General features: G+C 45.6%; 3 protein-coding genes across 5 annotated transcripts; 2 read left to right on the plus strand and 1 right to left on the minus strand.

Annotated features, from left to right (window-relative positions):
- Nucleotides 1–209: 209 nt before the first annotated feature.
- LOC139346101 (free fatty acid receptor 3) lies at nt 210–1,262 on the plus strand. Its single transcript, XM_070985002.1, has one exon. The coding sequence runs from the start codon at nt 210–212 to the stop codon at nt 1,260–1,262; it is 1,053 nt and encodes a 350-aa protein (XP_070841103.1).
- A 5,115-nt stretch (nt 1,263–6,377) lies between these two features.
- Nucleotides 6,378–7,349, plus strand: LOC139346247 (free fatty acid receptor 3-like). The gene has a single exon (XM_070985234.1). The coding sequence runs from the start codon at nt 6,378–6,380 to the stop codon at nt 7,347–7,349; it is 972 nt and encodes a 323-aa protein (XP_070841335.1).
- A 5,414-nt stretch (nt 7,350–12,763) lies between these two features.
- ago3b (argonaute RISC catalytic component 3b) lies at nt 12,764–26,419 on the minus strand. Of its 3 annotated transcripts, none has more exons than XM_070984707.1 (20): nt 26,274–26,419; nt 25,795–26,081; nt 21,505–21,676; nt 21,213–21,333; nt 20,764–20,972; nt 20,337–20,473; nt 19,771–19,905; nt 19,424–19,511; nt 19,178–19,325; nt 18,546–18,665; nt 18,328–18,450; nt 17,589–17,722; nt 17,301–17,485; nt 17,016–17,175; nt 16,704–16,794; nt 16,169–16,363; nt 15,793–15,927; nt 15,518–15,619; nt 15,056–15,255; nt 12,764–14,515 (listed from the first exon to the last, which is right to left on the minus strand). In XM_070984707.1, the coding sequence occupies exons 2-20, from the start codon at nt 25,811–25,813 to the stop codon at nt 14,407–14,409; spliced, it is 2,583 nt and encodes an 860-aa protein (XP_070840808.1). In that variant the 5' UTR covers nt 25,814–26,081; nt 26,274–26,419; the 3' UTR covers nt 12,764–14,406. The 3 variants fall into 3 exon arrangements, with proteins under 3 accessions (XP_070840808.1, XP_070840806.1, XP_070840805.1); XM_070984705.1 differs by having other exon boundaries at nt 18,307–18,450; XM_070984704.1 differs by having other exon boundaries at nt 17,589–17,755; nt 18,307–18,450.
- Between the last annotated feature and the right edge of the window lie 465 nt (nt 26,420–26,884).

The raw sequence follows: 26,884 nt of genomic DNA on the forward strand, positions 1-26,884 counted from the left end.
GAATTCTTCTGAAACATGCGGTTTTTAAATGGAGGGGACACGAGGAGAACCGAGAGCCTAACTATTCCTCGAATAATCAGTTTGTTTGCTTCTTTCCGTCCAGACTTTCCTTTCGGTTCGGGTTTGCAAGACTCACCTCTGTCATGGTAGATTGGCGGCAGTGCTACCTCTTTGCTGGTCTTCCATGTGTCCACATCTTCAACTGAAAGATGCACTTGGCTTCCAAAGATTACGTCGCTCTCTCCATCTACGTCTTCACCTTTCTGCTGGGCCTTCCCGCCAACCTGCTGGTCCTGTTGGTGTATGTGCGCAAGGCCTGCAAGCACGGCGCCACACCCAACGTGGTCTACGCCCTCAACCTGTGCGTAGCCAACCTGATGCTCGTGGCCTGGCTGCCCATCAAGATAATGGAGACTTTGTTTCAGGAGTGGAGGCTGCCAGCAGCCATCTGCATTGTCTACAGCTTCTTCCACTTCTCCTCGCTGTATGGCAGCTGCCTGTTCCTCACCGTCGTGATGGTGGGGCGCTACCTCAGCATCGCATTCCCCATCATCTACAAGAGATACCGCTGTGCTCGACTGTCCTGCTTCGTCAGTGTTATCTTGTGGGCCTTGGTGCTCCTCCACCTCGGTTTTGCTCTGGTGGCTGAAGGAGGAGCTCACTTTGTCTCCACTAATGGTGACACCTCAGTCTGCTACGACCACTTCACTGCCTCCCAGCTGGCTGTTCTGCTGCCTCTGCGCCTGGAGATGGCCATCGTCTTGTTTCTTCTGCCTCTTATTGTGACGTCATTTTGCACGCTGCGCTGCGTTACTCTGGTGTGGCAGTCAAATTTGCGTCCTATGGGAAAGAGAAGAGCCCTGGCTGTGGCGCTCTCCACCCTGGCCGTGTTTGTGGTGTGCTATGCGCCCTACAACGCCTCGCACATCGTGGGGTTTGTGTTGAAGGAAAACGTCGATTGGAGGACATACGCAATGCTGACGAGCTCCTGTAATGTTTTCCTGGAGCCCGTGGTCATGCTGATGCTGTCGCCAGCAGTGTCGAGGGGAATCATCGGAAGAATCTGTGGACGGCAAAGCCATTTCAGCCAGATTGAAGGGTCTCGGTATCGATGTAACAGCGGCAAAGGTGTCGCAAATGTCAAGGTACCGCCGACGCTATCTGAGAAGAGCCAAGCGGGGCCCGAGGTGACTAAAGTAAGTCAGGAGGAAGACTTTGTGGGAAAAGCAATCGCAACAAATCCAAAAGGAGAAATGGGATAAAAACATTCACAGACAGTCTGATGAAACTTTCCAACATTCCCAGAAAATCCAGCATCAGCACTGCTCCTAACAGATGAACCAGCAGATGATCCAGATCAGTGGTTCCCAACCTTTGTCCTTTTCTGTCACTGAGTAAACTGGCGATCTCTGACTGAGTGACATGTTTTATGGATATTTCATATGTTCAATGCATAACAATAACAGCACAGAACAGCTGATCAACTGTACAATTAGCACAAATAATGAGCACAATAACTGCAGGAAGTTTGTGTAAAATGAGCGATTTGGCTGATTTCCTGTGAATTTTTTATACACTTGTCTGTGTGTAGTGTATTTTTTTAACAATTGTACAAATTTGATGGGCTTTTTTTTTCGGTTTTCTTTGCTCCCTGACACTCGTCCATCGCTCTTTTAGCTCTTTGCTCATTTTAACTGCGTTACTGCGTTTCTACTGAGAGCTCCATGAACTGTTTTCTTACACCCCTTAAAATCAAGAAGACATCATGACCCCCCTGTGCAGCTTAGGCGACCCACAGTCGAGGTCGGGACCCCCAGGTTGGGAACCATTGATCTAGCCCTACGTTTACACGTAGCAGGGTATTTTGGAAAACGGATATTTTGGCCTTTTCGTTTTCAAAAATAACATCGTGCACACAACATCGTTTTCAAAAATGTTGTTGTTTACATGAACCAGGATAAATACGCCGTTGAGCGCCATCATAACTATGCCAAACCTATGGCTGCGAGTGTAAACATAGTATTTTCAATTTTGTTTTTTTCAGTATTTTCAGTCACATGTTGTGACGTTTCGGAACCTAAAACGCCGTTTAACCCTGTTTACACGCCAACACGTTGCCGGCGTTTTCAGAAATCTCCACTTTGGCCGGAGTTTTTAAAAATGATCGTTTTTCCGTGAAAAAAAAACTCTATTTGTGTGTAAACGAGAGGCCAAACCGCATGAAAACATATGCGTTTTCCCTAAGTGTAAACGTAGCCTAAGAAGACATCATGACCCCCCTGTGCAGCTTTGGCGACCCACAGTCGGGGTCGGGACCCCCAGGCTGGGAGCCATTGATCCAGATGATGTCTCTGGTCTGTCATTTAAAGGCAGAATAGCTACATCACACAGCGCCATCAGGCCACTTTTTCTTCAGATCAGGTGTTTCTAAAGGAAAGAAGGCGACAGAATCATGTTTCTGGAGTACTGACGTATCTCACGTCAGTGTTTTTGCTGATGATTCAAGAGTGACTTACTATGCGTTCACATCACAGGACTGACCGAAGGTGTTACCTGCTTGCCCCTTAAAAAGAAGCCATGAGCAGACCTGGAAATCCATGTTTTTGCTAGAAATGTTGTTTTTCAGACTCTCAGAAGTCTCAGTTTTAAACCAGTCAGTGGTTTAAAACGTCTTGTCAGGCGGTTTGGTGGCGGATGGCTCCATCTGGTGTCGGTTCCTGCTCGGAGCTGGAAGAAGAGAATCGCTTGATGATCCTCTGGAAAGTGTTTCCAGTGTTTTTTCCAAAAAGGTAAAACCTGGCCTGTGAGAAAACCCTTCCCTGCTGATATTTTGACTTGCAGCTAATGAAATGTTTGTCTGAGCCTTGGCTCACTCATGAATGGAAAGTATTTAATGAGTCAGCAGTTACACCTGTGCTTTTCCTGCTGTGATGAGTTAAATCTGTTCTACTGAGGCTGAAGACTGATCAACAGGTTTGAAAGTAATCATTCATTTCAATAAACGTCAGTGCATTCAGTGATTGGTTTTTAACATTTTCCTCATTTTTCTCAATTAAGTCTGTAAAATGCTTTAAAATGTCCTTCAAAATAAAGTATGTTGAAATACTTTGAATGAGCAGGTGTCACTTCCTGTTGGCTACAACACACGCACGCACGCACGCACGCACGCACGCACGCACGCACGCACGCACGCACGCACGCACGCACGCACGCATGCAGCTGGAGGATGAAGTCAATGAAAAAGGTCATTTTTTGAAATAAAAACCTGATAAATGTCATTATTGGTTTGTTTGAGCTCATGATTGTCACAGAAACATCTCAGCAAAACATTCTCACATCATTTACGGTTTAATGTGAGTATACACACAAATCAAATATTGTGAGCTAAATGAAAATAAGATAAACACCTAAAGTTAGAAAGGTTAGACGTGGGACTTCTTTATCATCTCCGGCGTGTTTAACATACACAACAGTACATGAAGCAGGTACAAGTAGCTCCACTCGACCAATACAAACCTGAAGTACCAGTTTCATATTTATACATCATTGATCCAATGATGTGATTGTTCTGCCTGATGAGTACTTTTACTTTCATTACTTTAGATACACTTTGTTGCTAATATTTTCATACTTTCACATAGTAAAACTGCAGGACTTTCACGTGTCCTGGAGTATTTTCATCATGTGGTACAGTCACATGTTTAATACAAAAACTATTTAGAATATTTGCAAACGTATTGATCTGGAGGAAGCCCACTTATTAAAGCAATAAAGAGATGATGAGGAATCAATGACATGATTACAAATAATGAATTCAAACATGTCATTCAATCATTTAAGAAGAACTCTTGTTGGCTTCTTGTTTTTGGATAACTTGCTCTGCTGGTTTTAACGAACACTCTGCGAGCTGATCTTTAAAGTCCTACAAACACGACACATCTGGTCTTTATGTGTCTTTAATGTTCAGCCTCTGCAGGTGCAGATCAGCCAGGGATCATTTGGCATCACGAGCACAGGTTTGTTGTGCTGTCAGACAGTATAAAAGGGGGCTGGTTGGAGGGGTTGTGATACAATCTGACTGAGACAGGCTGCAGACTGAAGCCAGCGGTTTGATCCTCAGTGGCCCAGTGACCAACACCAGTCAGCTGCCAGAGCTGGAAACGTGTGAGTGGTGTCAACAGGTAACAGGTGAGTCCACCTGTCTCCAGTCTGACTTCTGCTATAATAACCTGTCGCATCTATGGATCCAGATGTTGGTGGCGTTTTGAGACTTTAATGTGCTGCTGTAAGGTCTCGTGTTCGGTTCTAAAGAGAGACAACTTCGATTATTTTGAGCATCTTTGATTCGTAAGATTGGGTTTAATTTGTAAACATCAAATAAGACTTAATGCTCTTATTTATCTATTTATTTGATTGAGACAGCGCGTCAAAGAGCATCAAACATACAAGATGTATTCATGCTGGATTTTAGCAAGAATGCTAATTTACATCCACGGTCCACAGGCAGGCAACAAAAACAGTACAAGTGACAATATGCAGCTGAAAATATACAATAAGTTTTAATTCCTTCTTCGTCCTTTATGTCGGCTTGTTTATTCCAACATTACTGTGTATTTTATTGCTGTGTTCATGTGTTTGTTGTTTTGTAACATTGCTTCTGATAAGTGCTACACAGTCAAACACGTCCAGATGATTAATTAAGCTCATTTATAACCTCCTTGATTATTTCTAATATTTTAATTGTATTTCCTTTATTTCATAGTTAATGCAGAACTCCTCTTAATAAAACACATATTTTTGTGCTATATAATCTAATCTATCATGTTGAGTTTACAAAAGATAAAACCTCATAAGTGATGAAGCCTCCAGGACTGAATTTTAAAGGCATCTTTAAATAAAACTAACACAGGAAGGTGCAGCTTCCCTCTACGGGCTCTGCATACTCCTCTAAGCTTTGCTGTGAACACAGAATAAAAGATTTCTAGAGGGAACCTGTAGAGCGGACATGAGCGTGACTGTCCTCTGCTGGACACTACAGACCGTCTCCCTCCTCTATGGGCAGATGCTGTAACTGACACATCTGTCCCTCCTTGTCTCTGTCCCTTCACACCAAAAGTTATTACGACACCTTTCCACCTGGTTGCTGGGAGATGATGTTTGGACAGAGAGGAGAACAAAGAGTGACCAGAGGCTTATTAAATTTTCCCCCGCTGAGGGTGAGACAGCAGATATTCAGCAGGACATGCATATGAAGTGCGGTCATCTGACCTGATCCAACAGTCTGCCTCCAGGAGGTGAAGCATGCTGCCGGAGCGCTGCACCATCAGACAGCACCACCGCTCAGTGATGGACATCCTGCTGCTTCAAGCTTGACAGAGGTGAGTTAGACACTTCTGATGGATCGACTGCGTTTTTCTCATTTTTTAAATTATGTGGTTCCCGTTTTTCTGGAGTTGCAGATGTCGCAAAGCTTTCATTTCAACAAGCGTCCATCAGCAATGACTCAGTCCTACCATCTGAACAGAGCTGCTTAAATCTGACTTTTCCTTTCATGTCCTGCAAGCTTAGAAAGAGCTGCGAGGCAACTTGGAATCTGAATCCTCTCTACATGTTTGTGATTAGCAAATGTTAGCATGTTAGCAACTGGTTAAATAAAGGAAATTAACTGTTATTGGCAGGATATTATCAATTAGCCCAGTTTTTCTTTGAATTTATTTAGTCTTTCTAAGAAGATTACATACATAGTGCTGTTTTATAGATGTATTTCTTCTGATGGGTTTGGTCTGAGAGCCACAGACAGAGCACACACATTACATTACATTATCCAGTTGAAGGCTTTTTCATGTTGTTGTTGCCTTTATCCATCTCAAAGTGCACAGGATGTTTTTCAGAGGACAATAAATTATGTAGTCTGGTTCTGTGAGATATGTGAAGCCCAAGTTCTACATCTTTACTTGCAAGAGTTGCAATGAATGAAAAGAGTTTCTTCGAGTTAGGGAAACTAACACATACTCACAATGACGATGCTGACATGTTTAAGGTTTAAAATGTAACATGTTGATCATCTCAATTATTCTTATTTGGTTATTAGCACTAAAAACAGAGTACAGCAAAGGATGATGGGAGCCTGATAAGTTTTGAAGGTATTTGATCAAATGAAATCTTCATTGCAATTCATCCTCTGAGGACCATGAACATCTGCACTAACTGTCATGACAGTCAATCCAGATGCTGCTGAGATATTTCAGTCGTTATCAGTTTTTGCTTTTATTCAGAGACGAAGACTCAGGCTCGAGTTCTTTGTGTTTTTGAGTCACGGTTTCTTTGTTCTTGCAGCCGGTGTCTGAGAGAGTCTGTCCCTTGTGTGAGCAGCCGCCATGTTGTTGCTGACCATCTACATCCTCACCTTCCTGATGGGGGTCCCTGCCAATGTCCTGGCTTTCTGCACCTTCTGCCGCAAGGTGCATCGCAAGGCGACCCCGATCGACATCCTCCTCCTCAACCTCACCATCTCCGACCTCATCTTTCTGGCTTGCCTGCCGTTTAAGATGAAAGAGGCGTCTGATGACATGGCCTGGTTGCTGCCCTTCCCACTGTGCCCCTTCACTGGTTTCGTGTTCTACGTCACCATCTACAACAGCACCCTGCTCCTCACCGCTGTGAGTGTGGAGCGCTACCTGGGGGTCGCCTACCCCCTCAGGTATTCCCTGCATCGCAGGCCTCGTTACGCCGCGTGGGCCAGCATCATGTTCTGGCTGGTGACCTGTCTGAACCTCAGCGTCGTCTACATCATGCCCTACGCCCAGTGGAGCAAAGGTGCAGACAGTGGCAACAACGCCACCGGCCCCGCCCTGCCTCCACCCACCTGCTACCTGGATTTCACTGAGGACGAGCTCGCCATCGTGCTGCCGTTCCGCCTGGAACTCTTCTTGGTTCTCTTCTGCATCCCCTTCTTCATCTGCTGCTTCTGCTACGTCAAATTCATCCTCATCCTGTCCCGTCTCCCGAACATCGGCAGGCGGCGGAGGCTGCGTGCCATCGGCCTGGCGCTCGGCACGCTGATAGTGTTCGCCGTCTGTTTTGGGCCTTACAACGCCTCCCATGTGGTGGGCTTTGTTCGCCAGGAGAGCGAGGAGTGGAGGAACATGGCGTTGCTCTCCAGCACCTTCAACGCCTGCCTGGATCCGTTCATCTTCTACTTATCGTCAGCAGCTGTCAGGAGCATGTTAAATCACTGCTTCAGGAGCATCAGGGCGAAGCTGCACATCCTGAGGTGTGGAGGGGGTCTCCAGTGTCCTCGCCAGAGACCCGCCAAGGCTGAAAAATGCAACGAAGCTCCCCCTCCTTAAAATATTCCTGTAAATGTGTTTTTGTGAGTGTGTTTCATCATTTCGTGCAAGAATATACGGACAGATTGAACAGCTGGGGATTGTTTTTCCACTCTAACCAATGAGATGAAGCAGAAACTGCGGCTAACAGACAAGCTCGTGTCCTCTTCTCACGTCATGTCATGGACCTGATTCAACACTTCAGTTTTCATATCTGGAGTTTAACAGTTCATTAAATGACATTATGTCATTTGGCACCACGTTGGAATAAGACTTAAAGGTCCAGTGTGGAGGATTTAGGGGGATCTAGGTGTTTTTAATCACCTGGAAATAAGAATCGTTGTGTTTTCGTTACCTTAGAATGAGCTCTTCATATCCACAGAGGGAGTGGGTCTTCTTCTGGGGGTCCGCCATGTTTCTACAGTATCCCAGAGAGGACAAACCAAACACTGATTCTAGAGAGCACCTTTTGGGTTTTTTGGCAGTCACCATAAGTTCTGGAACATGTTTGGAAGGTGAGGCGAAGTGCACGCCGTGTGGTCGCCGTCTGGAAGCTCACCACTAGATGTCACTAAATCCTACACACTGGTCCTTTAAAATAAGGGTTTTACAGCGGTCCCTGTTTAGATTGTATAAATATCTAAAGGCTGTTAATACAGCAGTAATACTAACTTAGCTGGCAGACCTGCAGTAATGATTGTTAGTAAGTCAGTGATAAATGGTTTGTTGTCTGCAGCCTTTTTCCAGAAGTCCACTGGAGGATCCCTCCAAGGGAAATAAAGAGCAACCAAAAAGACAAAACAAACCATCAACTCAAAGTGTGCAGTGTAGTAAAAGCAGCACATTTACCTAAATGACTCAGTGCTTGGCGCAGGTTCAATTTGTTTACGCTGCGGACATCCTGTAAGGAAAAACTTGAAACGGTCAAAGTGACCTCCAGAATCAGATTTAGGTGGGATGATATTAATGAGACTGTCGATCCAATGTTTGCTCTCTCTGTGACAAACAGGTATAAATGAAGCAGGAAACTGTGCCATTAGAGACGTTACAAGCAGCGTCCAGGTTAAATATCCTTTTCAGTGCAAGGAGGACACTGTTCAATCATAGATGAGTGTTTTATTGGAGCGAGGGATAAAGCAATTAAAAGCCAGGGGATGTTAGGCTACATAAGCAGGAAGCGGTGACTGCGCACTGTCGAGCTAATATGGAGTGATGGGATGGGAGTTATAAAGTTATAAAGTGTGTGTCTCTGTCTTCGCTGAAGGGACTTCAAACAGGAAGTGACCAATAACTGCCCTCTGGCCATTTCCTGTCTATAATAATGAAGGTGGCGCTCCGATGCAGCTGCAGTGCATGCACACAGATAACATCCCTTTATAGTGTCCTGCTGCACACTGCGCTGAGCACGGCCAGGCGTGTTGGTTCAGCAGTGCACTTTGATCATTTATTGGTTTATTGCGTAAGCCGACAATTTATAATAAGTGAAATTAATCTAATCTAGCGTTTGCCAGTAGGTCACATGCAGCACATCTTGATTTGATGTGGAAAAGACAGAAATTATACTGGTGCTGTGGGTTTTGTTGGCCCAAATTCACCTGAAATGTTCATACAAACAGTAGTTTATTCATTTGTATTTCTAATTACAGGCTATTGCCTTCAAGCAGAGTCATATCATGATACAGAGTTCTGTGTATCGCTCAGTTTGGGGGTCCTATAGTTCCCCGATCATTTCCTGAAAGCTGCTTTGTAACTGGACCACTTAATTCTGTAGTCTTAACAATCTGTATACTTTAAATTATCATCAGTTTATCCTCTCATTCAGATTTTGGTCTTTTTTTAAACAGAGTCTGCAGCCATGCTAGCAGCTGCTGAGCGCTAACATCAGCATGCTAAAGTGCTGCAACAACAATGCTAACATGCTGATGTTAAGCAGGCATAACATTTACTCGTTCACCATCATAGTTCATTGTGTTAGCATGCTAATGTTTGCTAATTAGCGCTGAACACAAAGTCCAGCTGAGGCTGAGGGGAATGTCATTCTGATTTGCTAAAAGAAAACTTATTTTACGTTATTGCAAATCAGCCTTTGAGAGACGACCGTCTGCACCAGGTTTCATGACAAATCAGGCCAATGGAGACATTTCACTGAAAACCACAAACATCCTCATGATGGCGCTAGATGAATGGGATTCATCCTCTGGGGAAAATGAAAGTTAATTCAAGTGAAAAAAATCTGATCTGAAATTAAAATATCTTTTATTATACTGTTCTTATTTCTGCCCTTGTGCTGCTGTAACACCTGAATCAATAAAGGATCATCTGTAACGACGAAGCATCATCTGTTCAGACACAAGAAGCAGTAACTGACTAAAAACAACTAAAACCTGTTAAAAAGTGGCTCTTGTGACTTAAATCAATCACTTAAACTGATCAAAGCTCACAGAGCGGCTGTGGCATCTTCACTGGAAACAGTCCAATGCTTTCTGATGGGATCAACGAACTTTAGCGGGCAGTCAGGCCTCATGTGACATGGAGTTCATTTTACGACCGTGCACAGTGTAAACATGCACGCGCTCTCTGGAAACGTCACGAACCACGAGCGTTTAACTGCTTTATAAAGCTTTCCATTCCCTTTAACGATTCAACCTGATTAAACATCCTGCTGGTGATGTCCAAACACCAAAAACAAACACGTTTCATACATAGAGTATTTATTCAAAAAAGAAAAAAAAATTAAATATGACAACCAAATAAAAAGGCTCAACGTAGGACCAGGATCAGCTGAGTGTTAAGACAAATAAAGGTCTGATGTACAGTTTTTATTTCTAAAAGTGACACCATTTAAAAATCAGGCAAAGAAAAAACAACAAAAAAAAGCACATGAATATACTGTGAAACCCAAACATTATGTTTCTTTTTGAGCATGATATGCAGCCAACCACAGAGGTTTAAAGATTTATTATTGTGGGGAATCCCTTAACAGGAGGAGCGGGCACTCGTGGAGGAACGACTCAACCGAGGAGGAAGTCTGTAAACGTCTAAAATTCACATTAGAAGAGAGAAGCTAAAATCAAACAGGGGTACAGTGAGGGGAGGGGAGGGGGCGTCACGTCCCAGCAGGAATCAAGTTAAATAAATAATGCTACATAAAGTCTACGCCGAGCTACTCGTTACCGATGAGCGTTCCCCTCGTCCTCCAGCCCGCAGAAATGGTTTTGGGTTGTGCTTGCGAGTGCCCGTCCTGAACCGACCCCCACAGGCCTTTTGGTCCGGTCAGCTCCACACTGATCAGTTCTGCATATTTTGTGTTCTTGGCATATGTCAGAGGTATCCACGCGCACACAAACACACACACACACACACACACACACACACACACACGCGCACAATCACACCTTACAGTATTGTCATGTATCAATATATACTTATCAATGTAGACTTGGGCCTCGCGCCCTTTCTGAAAGTTAAGATTTCCTTTGATTTACTTGTTTGTTTTCAGCACCATCAGGAAAGGCACAGTCTGTTAACGGACGAATCGGTCCGAGGATGAACTTTCAACCCTCCTCCTCCTCCTCTCGTGAGTCTTTGATGCGGTTTGCAGCACATGCATTGAGAAATAAACCCCATCAAAGTCGGAGTCTTTCGCTTCTTTGATGAGCTTATGAGATGATGACAGTAGCGGGGGGGGGGGGGTCTTTGCAGAGGAGGGCTGACGGCTCATCGGATCACTTACATGACAAAACAACCCCGACGGTCTCCGCAGAGCAGCTCCATGCAGCAAACGCGTCACGTTTTCACACAAGTAAACCTATTGCATTATCAAATTTGGAAAAATGATCACAGACCGCTGCGGTTATTAAACGCCACATTTCACTACAGCTATCACACTGCTGCTTCAAATAGGACTTTGTTAGAAAAAATAAGTGGTGTGTGCATTACATTAATATCTTCACATATAAATATATCTCGATTCAGACTTAAAAATGCTTTCGTTTTCGAGGAAAAAGGCATCTGATGTCCAGCACTGTAAGACCGCCTGCAGGCTCCAGAGGTCGAGCGACGAGCGGAATAAGGCTCCGTAAAGACAAGCAGAGCACGAGCCGACGACGTGAAACATGCCCACCACTCGTTTTCTTCAAGTAAAATCAAATGCTGGTAATGTCTGACATTAAGAAACAGCTTCAACGTGACGACAAACACAGAGGGGACCATCTGTTCTGATCTTCTGACAATGAAAAACGCTCCAAACCACACAAACTTTGCTTGAACACATCAAACATGGCGTCTTCTTTAAGTGCACTAAAACGACATTTCCTCTACGTCTCTGAGTTCATACACAGCCTGTATGTATCTGATGAAGTCTTAAATAAATGTTCTCTTATAGCAGCTTCAGTTTGCCTCTGGTGACAGTTAGCAGTTCATCGCCCGTCAGCACGATGCTGTAAGGCTGTGAGAGTCGAGAGCTGAACCCCCCCCCCATCCAAGTCCTCCGCCCCCACCCCGACCAGGCACGTTGGTTTGGTCAAAGTGATGAAGCCTGAAAGCTTCGTCTGTATTAAACCACTGCGAGACCATGAGGCAGGCTGAGCGTGGAGAATCAGAGCGCTCAAAGGCAGAAACGCGTCCTTTCGCGTGATTGGATTGATAATTATTTGGTTCTGATTGGAGATCAATAAGCCACCAGCAGAAAATCTGTTCCCCGTTTCTTGATCACATACTGTTTTCTCCAGAGCAGAAAGACATCTGAACCAGAGCTGCAACGATGAGACGATGGACAGACAAACAATCAGCAGGCATTCTGATGAAGAGTTCATCTATTTAGTCATTTCTTAGCATCTGGATTTGCTTTTCGTGGTCGTATAGGATAGAAATCTGTTAACAAACATTTCATCCTCAAATCAATTAGCAGAGAAAACAATCTGCTGATTAACTGACGATAAAAACATAATCATCAGCTGCAGCTCTGCTCAGAGGCACTGAAACCATTTCTGGAAAACACACACCTCTGAAATCCGATCAACTGTCCACTTTGTTAGGCACACCTGCACAATCCTTCCAGTCTATTTGTTCAGTTTGTGTTGATATTGTCAGAAATGCGTAACTTTAATCCTGTTTTATTGTTGAGGTCGTCGATAAAGGTGAGGTTATACTGGACTAGATTATATTGAGAGGTCTCATTTTTTTTGTCCTCCATATCTCCACCCACGAGGAGGTCAGGAGATCGGTGATGGGTTCAGTGCAGCAGCACAAAATATGGCCGTGATGCTGTAACATATAATTAACTCTATATGACCGTGTCAACAGACTGTGAACATTATAGGCACCATAAAAGTAGATTTTACGGCTTTACTGGCATGTCTAATAAAGCGGACATATGTTTAGATTATGAAATCAGCCTCTATTCTCACATGTTTTCTTAAGATCACTGAACTTTGTGCTACCGGGAGAAAGCAGTTTGTCATATTTCAGCGTTAGCTCTGTTTGACGTCTGACTCTGATCGCAGAACATTTTGTGACGGCAAGGAAACAAAGCGCGTTCAGCTGATATGGAAGTACGCACTTCCTGATCACGGGGGATCAAAACATTAGAAATACTCTCGCGCACTCGGCGTGTCACGTTTGTCCCGCCATGCGTCGGGCAGTGCAGTGTTTTTACAGTTCTCCGGGACTGTGTCGCTAAATGCATCAGCAGAGGAACCCGAACCAACACACAACTAAAAACCTTCCGTCCCGCCAACAGACCGCCCTGTAACCGAATCAGGCACTTATGTAATCTCTCCAAACACCATCAGACATCACGACATCCGCAGCATCCGTCCTCCTGCATCAGAATGTCAAATACTGTACATTCCTCCATCCAATCTCTTTGTCACTTCCCAAAACTCACAAACAAACGATTTTAGCGCACCGGTACTCATCGTAAACATTCGCCGCCGCACCTGCTCGCTCTGCGTCAACACCTTATTGCACTGAGGGACTTCTCGACAACTAAATTGGTCAGTTCCTCGTGTAAAAACGTCGTGGTCGTCAGAAGATAAAAACCGTCCGCTCTATTGCTGAAAACGAATGTTAATTTAAGTTAAAAAGAAAAACAAAAGTCATAAATAGCAAGAGGAATAAAACACACACGAAACGTTTGGTATTAAACTTTGTACCAAGCTGAGCTGTGAGAGAAAGAAGTTTAAAATTGTCCATTTTGTGGCCATGCCATCGTTTTCTACCGGTCCTCTCTACGCGACCCGCCTCCCTGTAAGGCATCAAGCGATACGCGCTCACTCATCGACGGCTGTGCGAGGCTTTGACGAAGAAAATGAAGGTTTCATTCAGTGTCTGTGTTGGTAGAGTGCAGATTTACGCTTCTTACTGTCTGAATGACTGCGAGGAACCACTGGCTTAAAGGGAGACTGGAGAGCAACCGACAGGGCAGCTTACCAGCGTTCTCTGCAACCACGCGTTTGCTCAACAGAGAGATAACACATACAGTATTGTAGCTAGACAAGCTAAAAAATCAAATCAGATAAAACAACAAACATGTAAAAACCGTCTACAATATGAACCAGCAGCTCAACATGACGCTACGGAGCAGGTCAGGTCCTCTCTGCTTCTGCTTCGTGCCCACCATGCACCAACAACATCTCCAGGTCGTGTATTCCCTGCTGCTCCGCCATTCTTTAAAACACACGAAAGCAAAAAAAAAACAAACAAAAAAAAAACAAAACAGCGAGCTAAAACGCTGAGCTGCTGTCGGAAACTGGAAGGCGAGGATATGACCTGCGAGCTCTGAAGGAGACGCGGTCCAGTGGGATTTGAACACAGCAGAGGTGTGGGTGAGAGAGATGCACGAGCGGGAGCACAGAAACGATTGGCTGGTTTCAATTTGCATAATGTGGCTGTGACTCCTCTCTGGCTTATTACGTCCTCACGCAGCCTGAAGCCGTCGTCGTCGAGGTCCGGGGGCCAATGCTGCGCCGGTCCGCAGGCCGCTCTGCGCGATGAGACGAGGCGGCTGGTGGAGGTGGGACACAAAGGCTGGCTCAGGGCTGGGAAAGATGGAGGGAAGTGGAGGGGGGGGGGGCGTTCAGGCGAAGTACATGGTCCTCAGTGTGTCGTGGTGGATCTGAACGGCCTTGGCCAGCGCCTGGGGGTCCCTGCCGTTACTCTGCCCTGAGACGTGGCTGCCCTCCGCGCTGTTACGAGGGAAAGACAAGAGGGAAATGATGGTAAGGACAGTGCTGGAGGATGTATGTCAATCTAAATGAATACCAGAAGTAATATAAAAGTACAGGCGTATTAGCATCAAAATGTGCTTAAATATCAAAAGTACTCATGATTAGGCATGTTAGGATCATTACATAATTGGCTGATTGCGAGGACTTGAGCTGACCGGGATCATTCGGCATAATTGTTTGTCTAGCTGTTTATCTCAAGGGGCTTAAGCGCTATTATTCGCATGAAGGCAGTGAATGGAAACACACATCACTTTGCATTTTCTTCAGCCGACCTTTAGCTCAGTGGAAACCTGGCTGATGTTAGAAACATTGAAACTAACAGAAAGAATTAGGAGCATTTCCGTCAGCTGGTTGAGGCAAATGAAGTTTAGAAAACCTAAAATGCAAACAAATGTAATTTGTACTTGTGTTTCAATGTTCGATGCCAGTAAATACTTGAGTCTGTTCTGTAGCGAATCTGATCTAATATAACCCCAAATTACAGCAGTTTCTCCTCACCTGTCGTGCTCTTTGTCAACCAGGTGGTAGCGGGCGCGGAAGGCCACCAGGTGGGCGTAGTAGGCCGGCGCTGGGATGGAGACGGAGCGCGTGCAGCGGACGTACGTGTGGCACAGCTGGTAGGTGAGGAGCTGGAACTCGTCGCCAGTGAAGCAGTTGTCGTCCCACAGAACGTGGTAGTGGGAGGGCCGGCTCGTGCCCTGGAGGGAGGAGAGCCGGGTTAATCACACCCCAGAGGAAGCGACTCCGTGGAGAGCGGACAAACAATCGGCGGCTAAAATCAGGCGAAGCGGGGAGGAGGGCTGCTGACTGACTGCAGAAGCTGGAGCTACTCAAGTGTGTTTGAGGAGGATTGAATATTCTTTAACTCTGTCAACACTTGGTCTGGGCATGCACGCCCACATTATTGCACCGAGCTATTCAGCGTGTTAAAGCATTTCAGCAGCTTTGCGTGGAGCTTGCCTGGATTCCAGCGTGACTGCAGAGGTAAAAGTCAAACTCGTAGGGGTGGGTGATGTCCGTGTCCACTGTGGTGCCGGCAGGAATGTTCCCGCTCCGTCCGACCTGAGAGGGAAATGCAATTTAACAAACTCACTTAACAGAGGGCTCACGCTGCCCGAAATATCCCCTTTACAGGCCTCAGCAGTGGACCAATCAAACAGATGGAGTCTCGGCAGCCACAATAATTATGAGAGTACCAATGTTTCCTACAAACAGAGCTGCTTTGTGTTACTCACCCGCTCGTTACGATCTGCACAGAAGAGGCGTGTGTGATGGCGTTTCTGTACGACGATGTAAGTGATCCCCGGCTGGTAATCCTTCTCCAGACTGATGCAAGCCTCCCTGATGGCCAGCAGCTCGTAGTACAACACCTGCACAGAGAGGCGCGGTTAGACCTGCTGAGCGAACAAGTTAGCCTGCACGCGTTTTTGTAAAACTGCTGGACAGATTGAAGAACAAGAATTAGACATCTGGTTGACTAATTTTACTAGTTTTAAGGCAACTTGGAATTTCAGATCGTGTGCGACATTTGCTTTTGTTAATGGGTGTGATTTATTTACCAAACAGCAAACAAAATTTCAGCAAAAAAAGGGCAGAAACAAGTCGTGCCACCTGTCTGAACTGCCCCTCGGACACTCCATCCCTGTAGAAGATGATCCTGGTGGGCTTGTAGCGGGTCGATTTGTAGAATTGGATCAAGAGCTCTCGCACCATGGAAGCCAAGTCCTGGATAACCTCCTGTCTGGGCCTCTGGACCCGCACTGTAGCACAGTACCTGCTGGGGTGGGCGTCCATGCTGCCCACCACCTGCATGAGCACATCAGTCAGATGAGACAGCAATTATATGCAAAAGCTCTGCAAAGGATGAGCATTTAAGAAACTGTCTGTCTGCAAATGTGTGCAAGTGCTTCAATAAATAAACTTAAATCATGTTATAAACATTCAAAACAGGCCATAAACGTACACAGGAAGCACTGTCCTGTGCTCTTTAGACCACTGTACAGAAGCACCATCATGGCCGCTAAAAGTCAGACATTTCTTCAGGGAGAGGACGTGTGTGTCGTGGCAACAGACACAGATCTACACGAGCAGTGCGAGAGAAGAGAAAACGTCAGCCAAGCAGCTGCTTTCTGCAGCGAAGTCTCACCGCTGCAATAGATGGCTTTTTCCCGTCTCCTGCTGGAGGATGAGTGACATCAGCCCCGAGGAAGATGACAGGCTGCTGGAACACAGAGGGTCTGGACGGACAAGAGGAGACACACAGAGAATCTGTCAAGATCCAACAAAGTATCTATGACAGCGAACAGAGAGGAGGAGAGATCACAGCAGGATCAGGAAGTAACACATATACACACACACACGCACGCACACACACACACACACGCACACGCACACACGCGCGCACGCACACGCACACACACACAGCTGTCCACCAATACTGAAACTAAGCCCCACTTACCGCTGGTGTGGAACCAGGATGTTGTTGATTCCTCCCAGTTTGACGTTGATCTTCAGGCAGAGGTTTGAGAGGGTCTGAGGGGACGTCTTCACGACGTTCTTCACCTGCACACACTGAGTGGCCATGCCAAGGAGAGTGTCCCCCACCCGCTTCACCTCAGCTGTGGGTCAAAGACGGGATATTCCAGTAACTCGTCACTCACTGTTCAAGTGAGCCTGCTCTACGTTCGTCTTTAGGTTCTCATTTCAAACATCAGATCGGGTTCAGAAGTTATTAATTTCATACCATAGACGGGGGTTTTCCCTGGCAGGATCACGATGATGAGCTGCAGCCCGCCGTAGGTGTTCTTCAGGTGTCTGAACATGGGCTCCACGCTGTCGGCCCCCTGGGCGTATTTACAGAAACACGGCTGGCCTTGGATTGGCATCCCAGCGTCCTTTGAGATTTTACGCAGCTGGTCGGTGAAGCTCCTGAGCGTGAAGAAAAGTTTCTTTAAATGTGACTTTTTTTTTTTAACCTCACATGGAAACGTGTAACCACTCTGAGTATTAACAGTCACTGCGGTGAACTCACTTGAGAATCTCCTCTCTGCACTGCCTCTGGGTGGCGAAGCAGGCGATGGCCCACATCTTGATCTCCACGCCGGTGTGAAACTGCTTCCCCCTCATGTCCCACACCCCGTGGCTGGGTGTGGCCACCGTGCGGTTCTGCAACGACAGTGCAGGGTTGATCTGCTGGGGCTGGCAGTCACACAGACACGTACAGTACAGGGACACAAACAAAGTATGGATTCAAAGATTTAAAGGATCCGGGCAGCCAGTCTCTAAATCAAGGACAACTGATCATTTAATAGGTTGAGATTTACTGATCGATCGTTTTAGCTTCTGACTGGGTCATGCATTTAAGCATGAATGGCATGAAAACATTTTTAATGGCAGACATGCAAACAGAGCTTTCTTTCAAACTAAAACTGCTTCTATGTACGATCTCTTAGAGCAGCATGCGTGTGTGACAGAGCATAAAACCAAAGCAAATTCCAAAGTTAAGTGCTGACAAAAAGAGGAGAGAAGATGTGAGCGATAAACAATCAGGTGGGATTGTAACAGTTCAAGCCCTTCAAATGTAAGAAAAATAAAACTATTCATTGGAACAAAGGGTTTCCCCACAGACGTCAAGAGTCTGGACTATTTGCTCAACTTGTGCACTTCCCTGACAAACTAACGGAAACCCTGCAGCTCAAACACACACACAAACACACATGCATATGAAGCGTGATTTAAAGGGAAGGTACCATAAATTGTTCAGAGCTCACCCTGCCGCCATACTGCAGCATGGGGGCCGGCAGGACGCGGCCCGTCACCTGCGCCATCTCGTCTCGCACGCGGAACTGAAACTCCTGGACGAACGGGTCGGCCTCGTAATTCGCACTCCTCACCTAAGAGGAGAGAACAATATGTTTATGTAACGGGGGGGGGGGGGGGGGGGGGCAAGCTTCTTTGGGGTTTTGTGTCTGGTACACTGGATGCTCACCAGCCTGCTGATCTCCTCCTGTCTGTCTGGTGCAGAGCGGGCTGTTGCTTTGATCATGGTCGACGTCTGGTTATCTGTTAGTTTTTTAATGCAGCGCTGTCCAGCTACAATGTTGCAGACCTGAAAAACGGCAGCTCAGGTTAATCCAGCTCTTAATCCGGCCCAGTAATCAGACCGTATTATCATTTCAATTCATTCATTCAGCCTGACGTTGTGTTCATGGCAGCTGATTTCTTGTTGGGTGGGGGTGTTTAGATTTGTCTGTTTAGAACAATAACTGCCATGTTTCCATCACTGTTTTTGATTAATGTAGCTCAGTAGCTAATTACATATTCAGGAAGATGACATCACTGTTACGTGGAGTGACACTAAGTTGAATGAATATGATTTATGTCGGGAAAATAAACCAATAAAGAGTGCTGCTCTTTGTTGCTGACCTTTACTTCACTAGCATTCAACTTGGATCCTTTTTTTTTTATTAGTTGTATCATTGTGGAGGAATTTCGGGTGGGGTGCGACACGCCTTTACACATGTTGAGGCTCAACACGATTTCGCGATTACATTTTGACATCTTGGTTTATGAATGAAAGAATAAATGAGCAGAAAACTTGCATACTGTATGAGTCCTTACCTCCAGGGGCAGGTAGGTGTGTTTCTGTTCCTGCCCCACCTGCAGACACGGCAGGTGGGGGTACTTCAGCTGCAGGTTGTACTTCTCCCTGAAGTACTGCGCCACTGTGCGTTCGACTGTCTGACCATTCTCAAGCTGCAGAGGAAATCTGTGGATTTGAAGGCAACAAGAATCTCATGTTTACGCGAGCCAACGACAGCTTTGGTAGCAGGTTAACAGCTACTGGAGTGGGCTGGAGAAACATACGTCTGCAGGCTGGCAGGGCGTCGTGTCACATTGCACACTCTGTACTTCCTACGCATGGTTCCACAGTGTGTCACTTCCACTTTAAGACCTGTGAAGATGGTGGAGGCATCGATGTAAATAAGCATCACGAACATGTAAATGATTGAAGTTTTTATTTATAGAGCGGGGCAACTGAACAGGCTTCCTTCATCACCAAGGTTCACTTGGTCATGCATCAAATAAAACTGTCAAAACACACTGAATAGACTGGTCCAACTCTAAAAGGCTTCAGCAGCTCTGCATACGACACACAAAGGCATACAGGGTAAGGCCAGGAAAACAAGCACTGCCTCTCCGTGGTGACATACCTTTGATCTCCTTAGTGAACTTGACCCTGTGGGAGTCAGCGAGCGGGCGGGGCTGCTCGTCAATGTTGTGAATGTCCAGGACCTCGCACATGAACTGGATGACTGGCTGGGCTTTATAAAAAGCTGTGGCTGACACTGGAACAATGCGGGACAAAATCAAACTGTAAATCAGGATGGCAGTAACACAGGTGGAGCTGGATGAAGATGTAAGTAGAGATGACTTAAATTTGCAGCGACATAGCAGGCATCCAAATTTGACATTTTGGAAAATGTGCTTTTCCAGTCCAGAGGGACCAAAATCCACCTGCCAGCTGCTCAAAAGCTCACCAATAAAATGTTATATCTACTTCAAATCAAATGCCAAGAGTGCTGTATGAGCCAGGATAACCGTTTCCCCCCTCTTTCCAGTCTTTATGCTAAGCTAAGCTAAGCGGCTGCTGGCTGTATGCTTACTGCACAGACATGAGAGTGGTATTGATCCTCTTATCCAACTCTTGGCAAAAAAAGCATTTCCCAAAATGTCAAACTATTCCCCTCCATGTCCCTGGATCACAGTGTTTACTCACCATCAATGTTGAGCATCATTTTCCACATTGCTGGCCGTACTGACTGATGGAAGCCAAACCAAACCTCCCTCCCTCCACCTAGCGGGTGGTCATAGCCCTCTGGGGAGGAGAAGAAGGATCGTCCGACTGGTGTGTACCTGGCGAGAACAGAGGGGTTCACAAAGGTGACACAAAGGTTAGTAGAGCATAAAAATAAAACTCGAGCAAGAAGCTGCACTCCCTGTGTGGTTCACGTGGTGCAGCATAACAAGCACAGGTCCGAAACCTCAGGAACCTGGAAACCTCAGGTTTTCGTACATGTCACTAAATCTGTTTTGGTTAATGGATTCAACACTAAACTGCAGCTTCAAGTTTTTCAGTTCGACATAGCCATGATAAAAATGTGTTCACATGGAACATAAATGCTTGCACATGGACGAAAACTCACTTCATGGAGGGCAGGTGGCGAAGGACGACGTCCACGGCGTGAACGGGGTTGGTGCTGATCGGTTTCTCCAGGTCCACCGGCTCGGACACAGCGCGTCCCGTCAACACTTCGTGCAGCATGTGCCAGCTGACCAACGACACAAACTTAATGGTGACTTTAAATGGGCGGTCCTTCCCGCCGTCACCTGGCAGCGTGACATCCAGGTCCACCTGAAGAGGAAAACAAGGGTTACTGTGGTCTGCTGATAATTGGCGAAAAGCAGTTTCCTCCAGCCTCTGTCAAAGATTACTTTAACTTTGGTTTAACATGAGTGTGAGCCTGTTTCAGTGTTCAATAGGATGACATAAACAAGCTGCCACTTTGACATTCCTCAAGCCAAACTGTGCTAATTATTGTTGGTCCAGGCTGCAAAAGAACACCAGCATCCCAACTGAAGTGTAGAGTCTTACCCCACCAGTGGCGACAGGAAGTGGGTTAGCAGTGTAGAGGCTTTTCTTTCCATCATAAACTGGGAGACAGTCGCCAAAGATGGTCACCTTGAAGTGCTGAACCATGGAGTCCACCACCTCCCTGAAAGACGCATCACCACCATCAACATACAATTCGACTTTAGGCTTTCACAGCTGAAAACATTAGAAGCATGAAGTGACATTCAGTATCAGTCCAACCGGTCTACACTGAACAAACCAGTCCAGTCTGCTTGTGAAGACCAGCTCAAGACCTGAACCGGCGTCCTGTTACCTGTTGACCCGGCGAGGGCATTTGTCGGGCTTGATGTCCACCTCATACAGGTAGACATCAATCTTGGGTATTTCCACCTGGAAGCAGTTGGCCAGAAGCTTGATGGGCTTCCCAATGGTGCCATAGCCAGGCCGCCGTGGCAAAGAAAAAAGGGCTTGGGCTCCAGCGGCTCCTACAAGAAGACAAGCCAAAAATGAATCTGCTCTGTCGAGTGTTTCAGGGTTTTTAGTCACTGTTTTGCTTTTTTATGGCCCAAATGGAACAATGAACGTAAGTTTAATATAAAACAATTCTGTCTCAATATTTCAGTCTTTATATCTTCAAAGAAGGGCAGCAGTTTGTTCTCACTGCCATTAATCCCTGGATTTTGATGTATTTTCCCCTGAGCAGCACTTTTAGTGCACTTACTAATCCCCCAGTCGGTAAGGTGGCACATAATCCGACAAGATCCAATCTATAAACAAACCTATTTATCTACATTTATTTAAAATGAAAGTCCCAAAACAGCCAAAACAAAAGCCCTAACTGGTAATAATGAATGCGATATTCCCCTTCAAAGAAGCCGAGAGCCTTGTGAGGCTGACAAACTGGAGGAAGGAAGTGGTTAATGAGGAGGAAAGAGCAGCTGACGGGTGCTGGGACTGAAGATGGTCAAGGACGTTAAAGATTGCCTCACATCAAACTGACAAAACTGAAACAAACGGGCTGTCGCCATTTTCCCCACATCAATCTGATAATGACCGTATAAAAAGGTTACAGAGTTTGATGACATTTTAAATAAAGACCAGCTCAGCGCTCAGATTTCCTCTGACTGACATGGCCTTTGCCAGACGGGGAGAGGAGTAGGCGGGTGACACACCACGCCAGTTTGACACCAATTTTCGGAAATGCCAAACTGGAAAGTACTCTGTGCTTAAGAAAAAAAAAAAAAAAAAAAAACTTACATCACACAACCACACAATTTCCACAAATGTGAGTCAGAGGATCCACACACATACACACAATGGCCTGCATGACAAAGTGTGCACACACGCACAGATCTGAAGCTGTTAAAACAGCGAGCCGTGTTGTGCAGAGAGAGAAAACGAGCTGCTGAACAGAAGCGGCGATGGCGGATGCGGCCGTGAACGCAGAAGCTGGGGGGCCTTTAAACCGCCCCAGCCTGCAGCAGCAGCTCCTGTCCGGGTCAAGGGCTGACCCTGAACCCGCCGCGAGGAGCAACCTCTCGCTGAGGGACCGCGCTGTCAGCTGATGCGTCCCCAGGTCGCTTCCTCCCCTGTGCCGTTCCCATGGTGATGGCGCCCAAGTTGCTCCAGTTTCTCCATGGCAACTAAGGGCATGCTCGCAGAAGGAGGAAAAACAGGCGCGCACGGCCTCATTCGTCTTCAGGCCGCTTTGACTATAACAGACTTTTTGAAATGAAGTCTTAAACTATATTTTACTTTATTTGCAGGGTTCAAACAGCTTTTTAAGAGTGAAATCAAAGCAGTTTTCAGACACTTTCAGCAGACCACACTCGCTCAAAGTGTTTACCATCACATCTAAACTGTGACTATAAATGCAACCGCGAAAAAAAAAGTTTACAGAATTCAGTCAAACTGACAGCAATCAGAGAATATTGTCACTTTATTTTAACAGCTGGTCATATTGACTTTGACTGCATGTTTTGATCATTATTATTATGTCACGCTTGCTAATCTCAACACCAGGAGACAACAAATAAACATGACGACGGGATCGTTTCATTTCAAATATTGAAAGATTTTTGGTTGACATGAGTGATTGTGTTGATAAAACTCCAGATTATGATGAAAAACAAGGAACTTTCAAAGGGTATAATCAAATTCATGCATATTCATAACATTGAAGACATAATGGTTAAAATTATGCATTTAAGACCTTGCACGAATCCCACATTTGTTTTTTATTTTTAGTTAATACTTAAATGGCATTGCAATAGCTTTACGCAATGCATCATAATTATTATTATTATTATTGTTTCCAGTTTACGGCCTGTCTACAGTGATGAAGACCCTGTGAGGTCAAAACTGGTCTGTATTTTAAGCATTTTCTTTCTATTTTTTAACTTTTTCAAATCAAAAAGCGACAAACAAAAAGGAATCCAACTGTAGATTTCTTTGATGAATTATGGGAAAAAAACCACAAGACAGACAGCAGCTCCTGAGCCAGGACTGACCCAAAAACACAAATGTTCACTGTAGAATGAGCAACAATGGAGAGATTAATAAGCACTTATCAGGCTGCTGCATCGTACAAATGCACCATACAGCATCAGCCCACACAGAGCTGACATTCAACCCACAGCCTACTCCACTGATGTAATATACAGTCCTGACATCACGACACTAATGCAGAGGAATAAAACTGTGTAAAATCTGTTTCAACCCCCTCTACAGTGCAGGCTTCAGGTATTAAACATTCATGTGTGGATTAGTTGATTAATGGACAGATAGCTTGATAATGGAAATGTGTTGCCACCCTGAACCAGAATAAACAGCATGTGAAGCTGTGAAAAAACAGGAACACGCAGAACATTAAGAGGCTTTTTTACACGTGGAAACTGTTATGTGTAAAATTATAACTCGCAAAAGGTGAAATAACACATAACATGGGGAAGATGTCAGCAAGATGAATTTTAAGGCAAATCGGAGGCCGGTCTGTGCGGTTCAGACAGCAGACTTTTCAGGAACAACTCCATGAAGCATAGCCTTTTTTCATTTCAATAAACAAGTACAGACCGCTCCAACGCCTCATTACCACCATGTTCACACTGTGTCCCATAATTTCAGCCCCAACGAGGGGAAGATCAGCCTGTGGAAGCGGCATAAAAAGTTTTCCTGGTGGATCATTTCTAAATCCCCTGACAAGAAAAACGATTTAATCAAGTCTCATGTTGTTCAGTAGTCCATCTTCACACCCTTTGTGTTACACATAAAGTTTGGCAGGAGTTACCTCAATCAGGGAACATTACGCTGCCCTCAATAGGCCTGTCAGAAACGCCCACATTAGGAGGTGAATCAGTGAGGAAATAAGGAGGAGACGACGATTCTTTTGTCTTTTATCAACCAAAAAAGCCAAGCAAACATTGGCTGGTTCCAGCTTCTCAAATGTGAGGATTTGCAGCTTTATATTATTATCGTTGGGGTTTTCAGCTCTATGTTGGACAGTTTATATACTGAACTATTTATCTCTGAAATCTGAAAACTTAACTGACCAATTACTTAAATAATAGTTAGTTGCAGTCGTACTTTCAAGAACAGCCGTGTAGCACAGATCTGAGTGCAGGCAGAGCACCACAGCGGTGCCGACAACTGCTGATAAATCAGTTATGTTTTGAATTAAATACACATAAGCCCATTAATCAAAGTCTGACACTGTTTTAAAATCTCTAAAACGATGTTACGGTCTGATAATGCTTTGCACTGTCCAGCTCATAAGATAAATAATGGGTGGAGTGGGTGGAGAATGAATGGGTCGGTTTTACTGAACCAGTTTGTCCCCCCTCCCCATTCACCACTGCCCCCAACAACATCAATAATAAACAAGCTGTGACTCACAAATTGTGGCCCTTGGCAACAAAGTAAATTGACTAATGTCCTGCCATGCTCAATTGATTTGTAATTATCACAGGCAGCAGTTAACTGAACATTATTCAATAGCTAGGGTAACTATGGCAGCAGCTGGTGTGAAAGGCTGCCTGTCAACACACACGCGCACACGCACGCACGCACGCACACACACACACACACACACCTCTCTGAAAGCCAGCCAGCCTCTCCGACTTCAGGCACACCTGACGTGATCACCACCTGCCTCTGACAGCCGACAAAGAATGACGTAGACAGAACAAGTAACCCGTGAGACTAGTTTAGAAAACACACTCACGCGCGCGAGCACACGCGCGCGCGCACACACACACACACACACACACACACACACACACACACACACACACACACACACACACACACACACACGCGCATACCGAGGCGCACAAGTGACCGGTAACCGCTGCTGAACAATTGGCCCAGTATATGACGCCTGCTGGAGCTTGAGATGGGAATTTGGACAGAGTTTTCAAGTTGAGGCCATGCCAGTCTGGCAACTTACTCAAACCGCAGCGCCGACGACTTAGATTACACGCTTGCAGCCCCCAAATGTTCAATCATGGGGGTCAAACTTGTGTCTGGACTGTCTGCAAATAACTCAAGTGCTGCACCTGAACGGCAAATTAGCACCGTAAGCATGGCCGTTAGTCGGGAATCCCACCTGTTGTTCCGATTTCCATTCATGAGGTCTCAGTCCGGATGACCCGGCACCCAGTGATTACTTCTCCCTGCGCAGGTTAATACGTGACTAGAGATCCGCTGGCCGACACGCCGCTCCCCGGCTTCGCGGCTCCCCGCTCCCCGGCTTCGGTCGCTGCTGTGGAACCGGGCCGCTTGGGGTTCCCCACGGCAGGAAATCTTCTCCCCCGACCTCCCTTACCGCAACTGACAGCTCAAAGTTGAACAAAATGTCTCCTGCTCCGTCCTTTGAAGTTCTTTCTCGTGTATCTGAAAGAAGAACGACATTATTCTCCGTGTTGGAAATGTTTGTGACAGTTTAGACGCGGAGTTGGTTAAATTTCACTGATAGTCGTTAGTCGTTAGCGGCGGCGAGTAAGCTAACAGCGGCAGTTAGCTTTAGCCGACGACAACTAGCGACTAAGTGGCAACTCGACACACAAGACTGTTATGAATATTTACCCGGTCAGCGGTTTAATTCGTCGTCCCGGTGGGTGAACGTGACAATCCGGTCTTCTTTTTTATCAAACAGATAGAGGGGGTTGACTACCCCTGCGTCCACCTCGGTATCGGCTAGAAACCGGTCTGAGACCTACACTTACACCGCCCTCTCCCTCACTAATATAAACCTGCGAGAACAGAAATGCCAGACTTCCGGAATTCCCCTTCAAAACAAAAGCACAAATAAGGCACAACTTGAGGAAAGGTACGTGTTTTAGCACCTATCGTGGAGCTACAGTGGTGCATTTCTATCATTTAAGCTTTTTATTTAGATTATTATTGGTCTGTATACCAAGAATTAGCACATTTGCAGTAAAATTGTACTCTAGTACAATTTTGAGTTTTTTCCGGTTCAAACTTGGCTACTTTATTCTTCTACTCCACCAGATTGATATATGTATATAATGTACATGTGTTTCTACCCCACTACATTTACACCACGAAGACAGATTTTACCTGCGTAAGGTCAAAGGTTGTGACATTTTATTGTCTTCTCAGCCCCTCAGACTGCATTGAAATACCATCAGTATAAAAAGTTTGAGAAAAGTTCCACGTTGAATACAGACAATTAA

This window comes from Chaetodon trifascialis, chromosome 17 (assembly GCF_039877785.1).
Source record: "Chaetodon trifascialis isolate fChaTrf1 chromosome 17, fChaTrf1.hap1, whole genome shotgun sequence".
Classification (NCBI taxonomy): Eukaryota; Metazoa; Chordata; class Actinopteri; order Chaetodontiformes; family Chaetodontidae; genus Chaetodon; species Chaetodon trifascialis.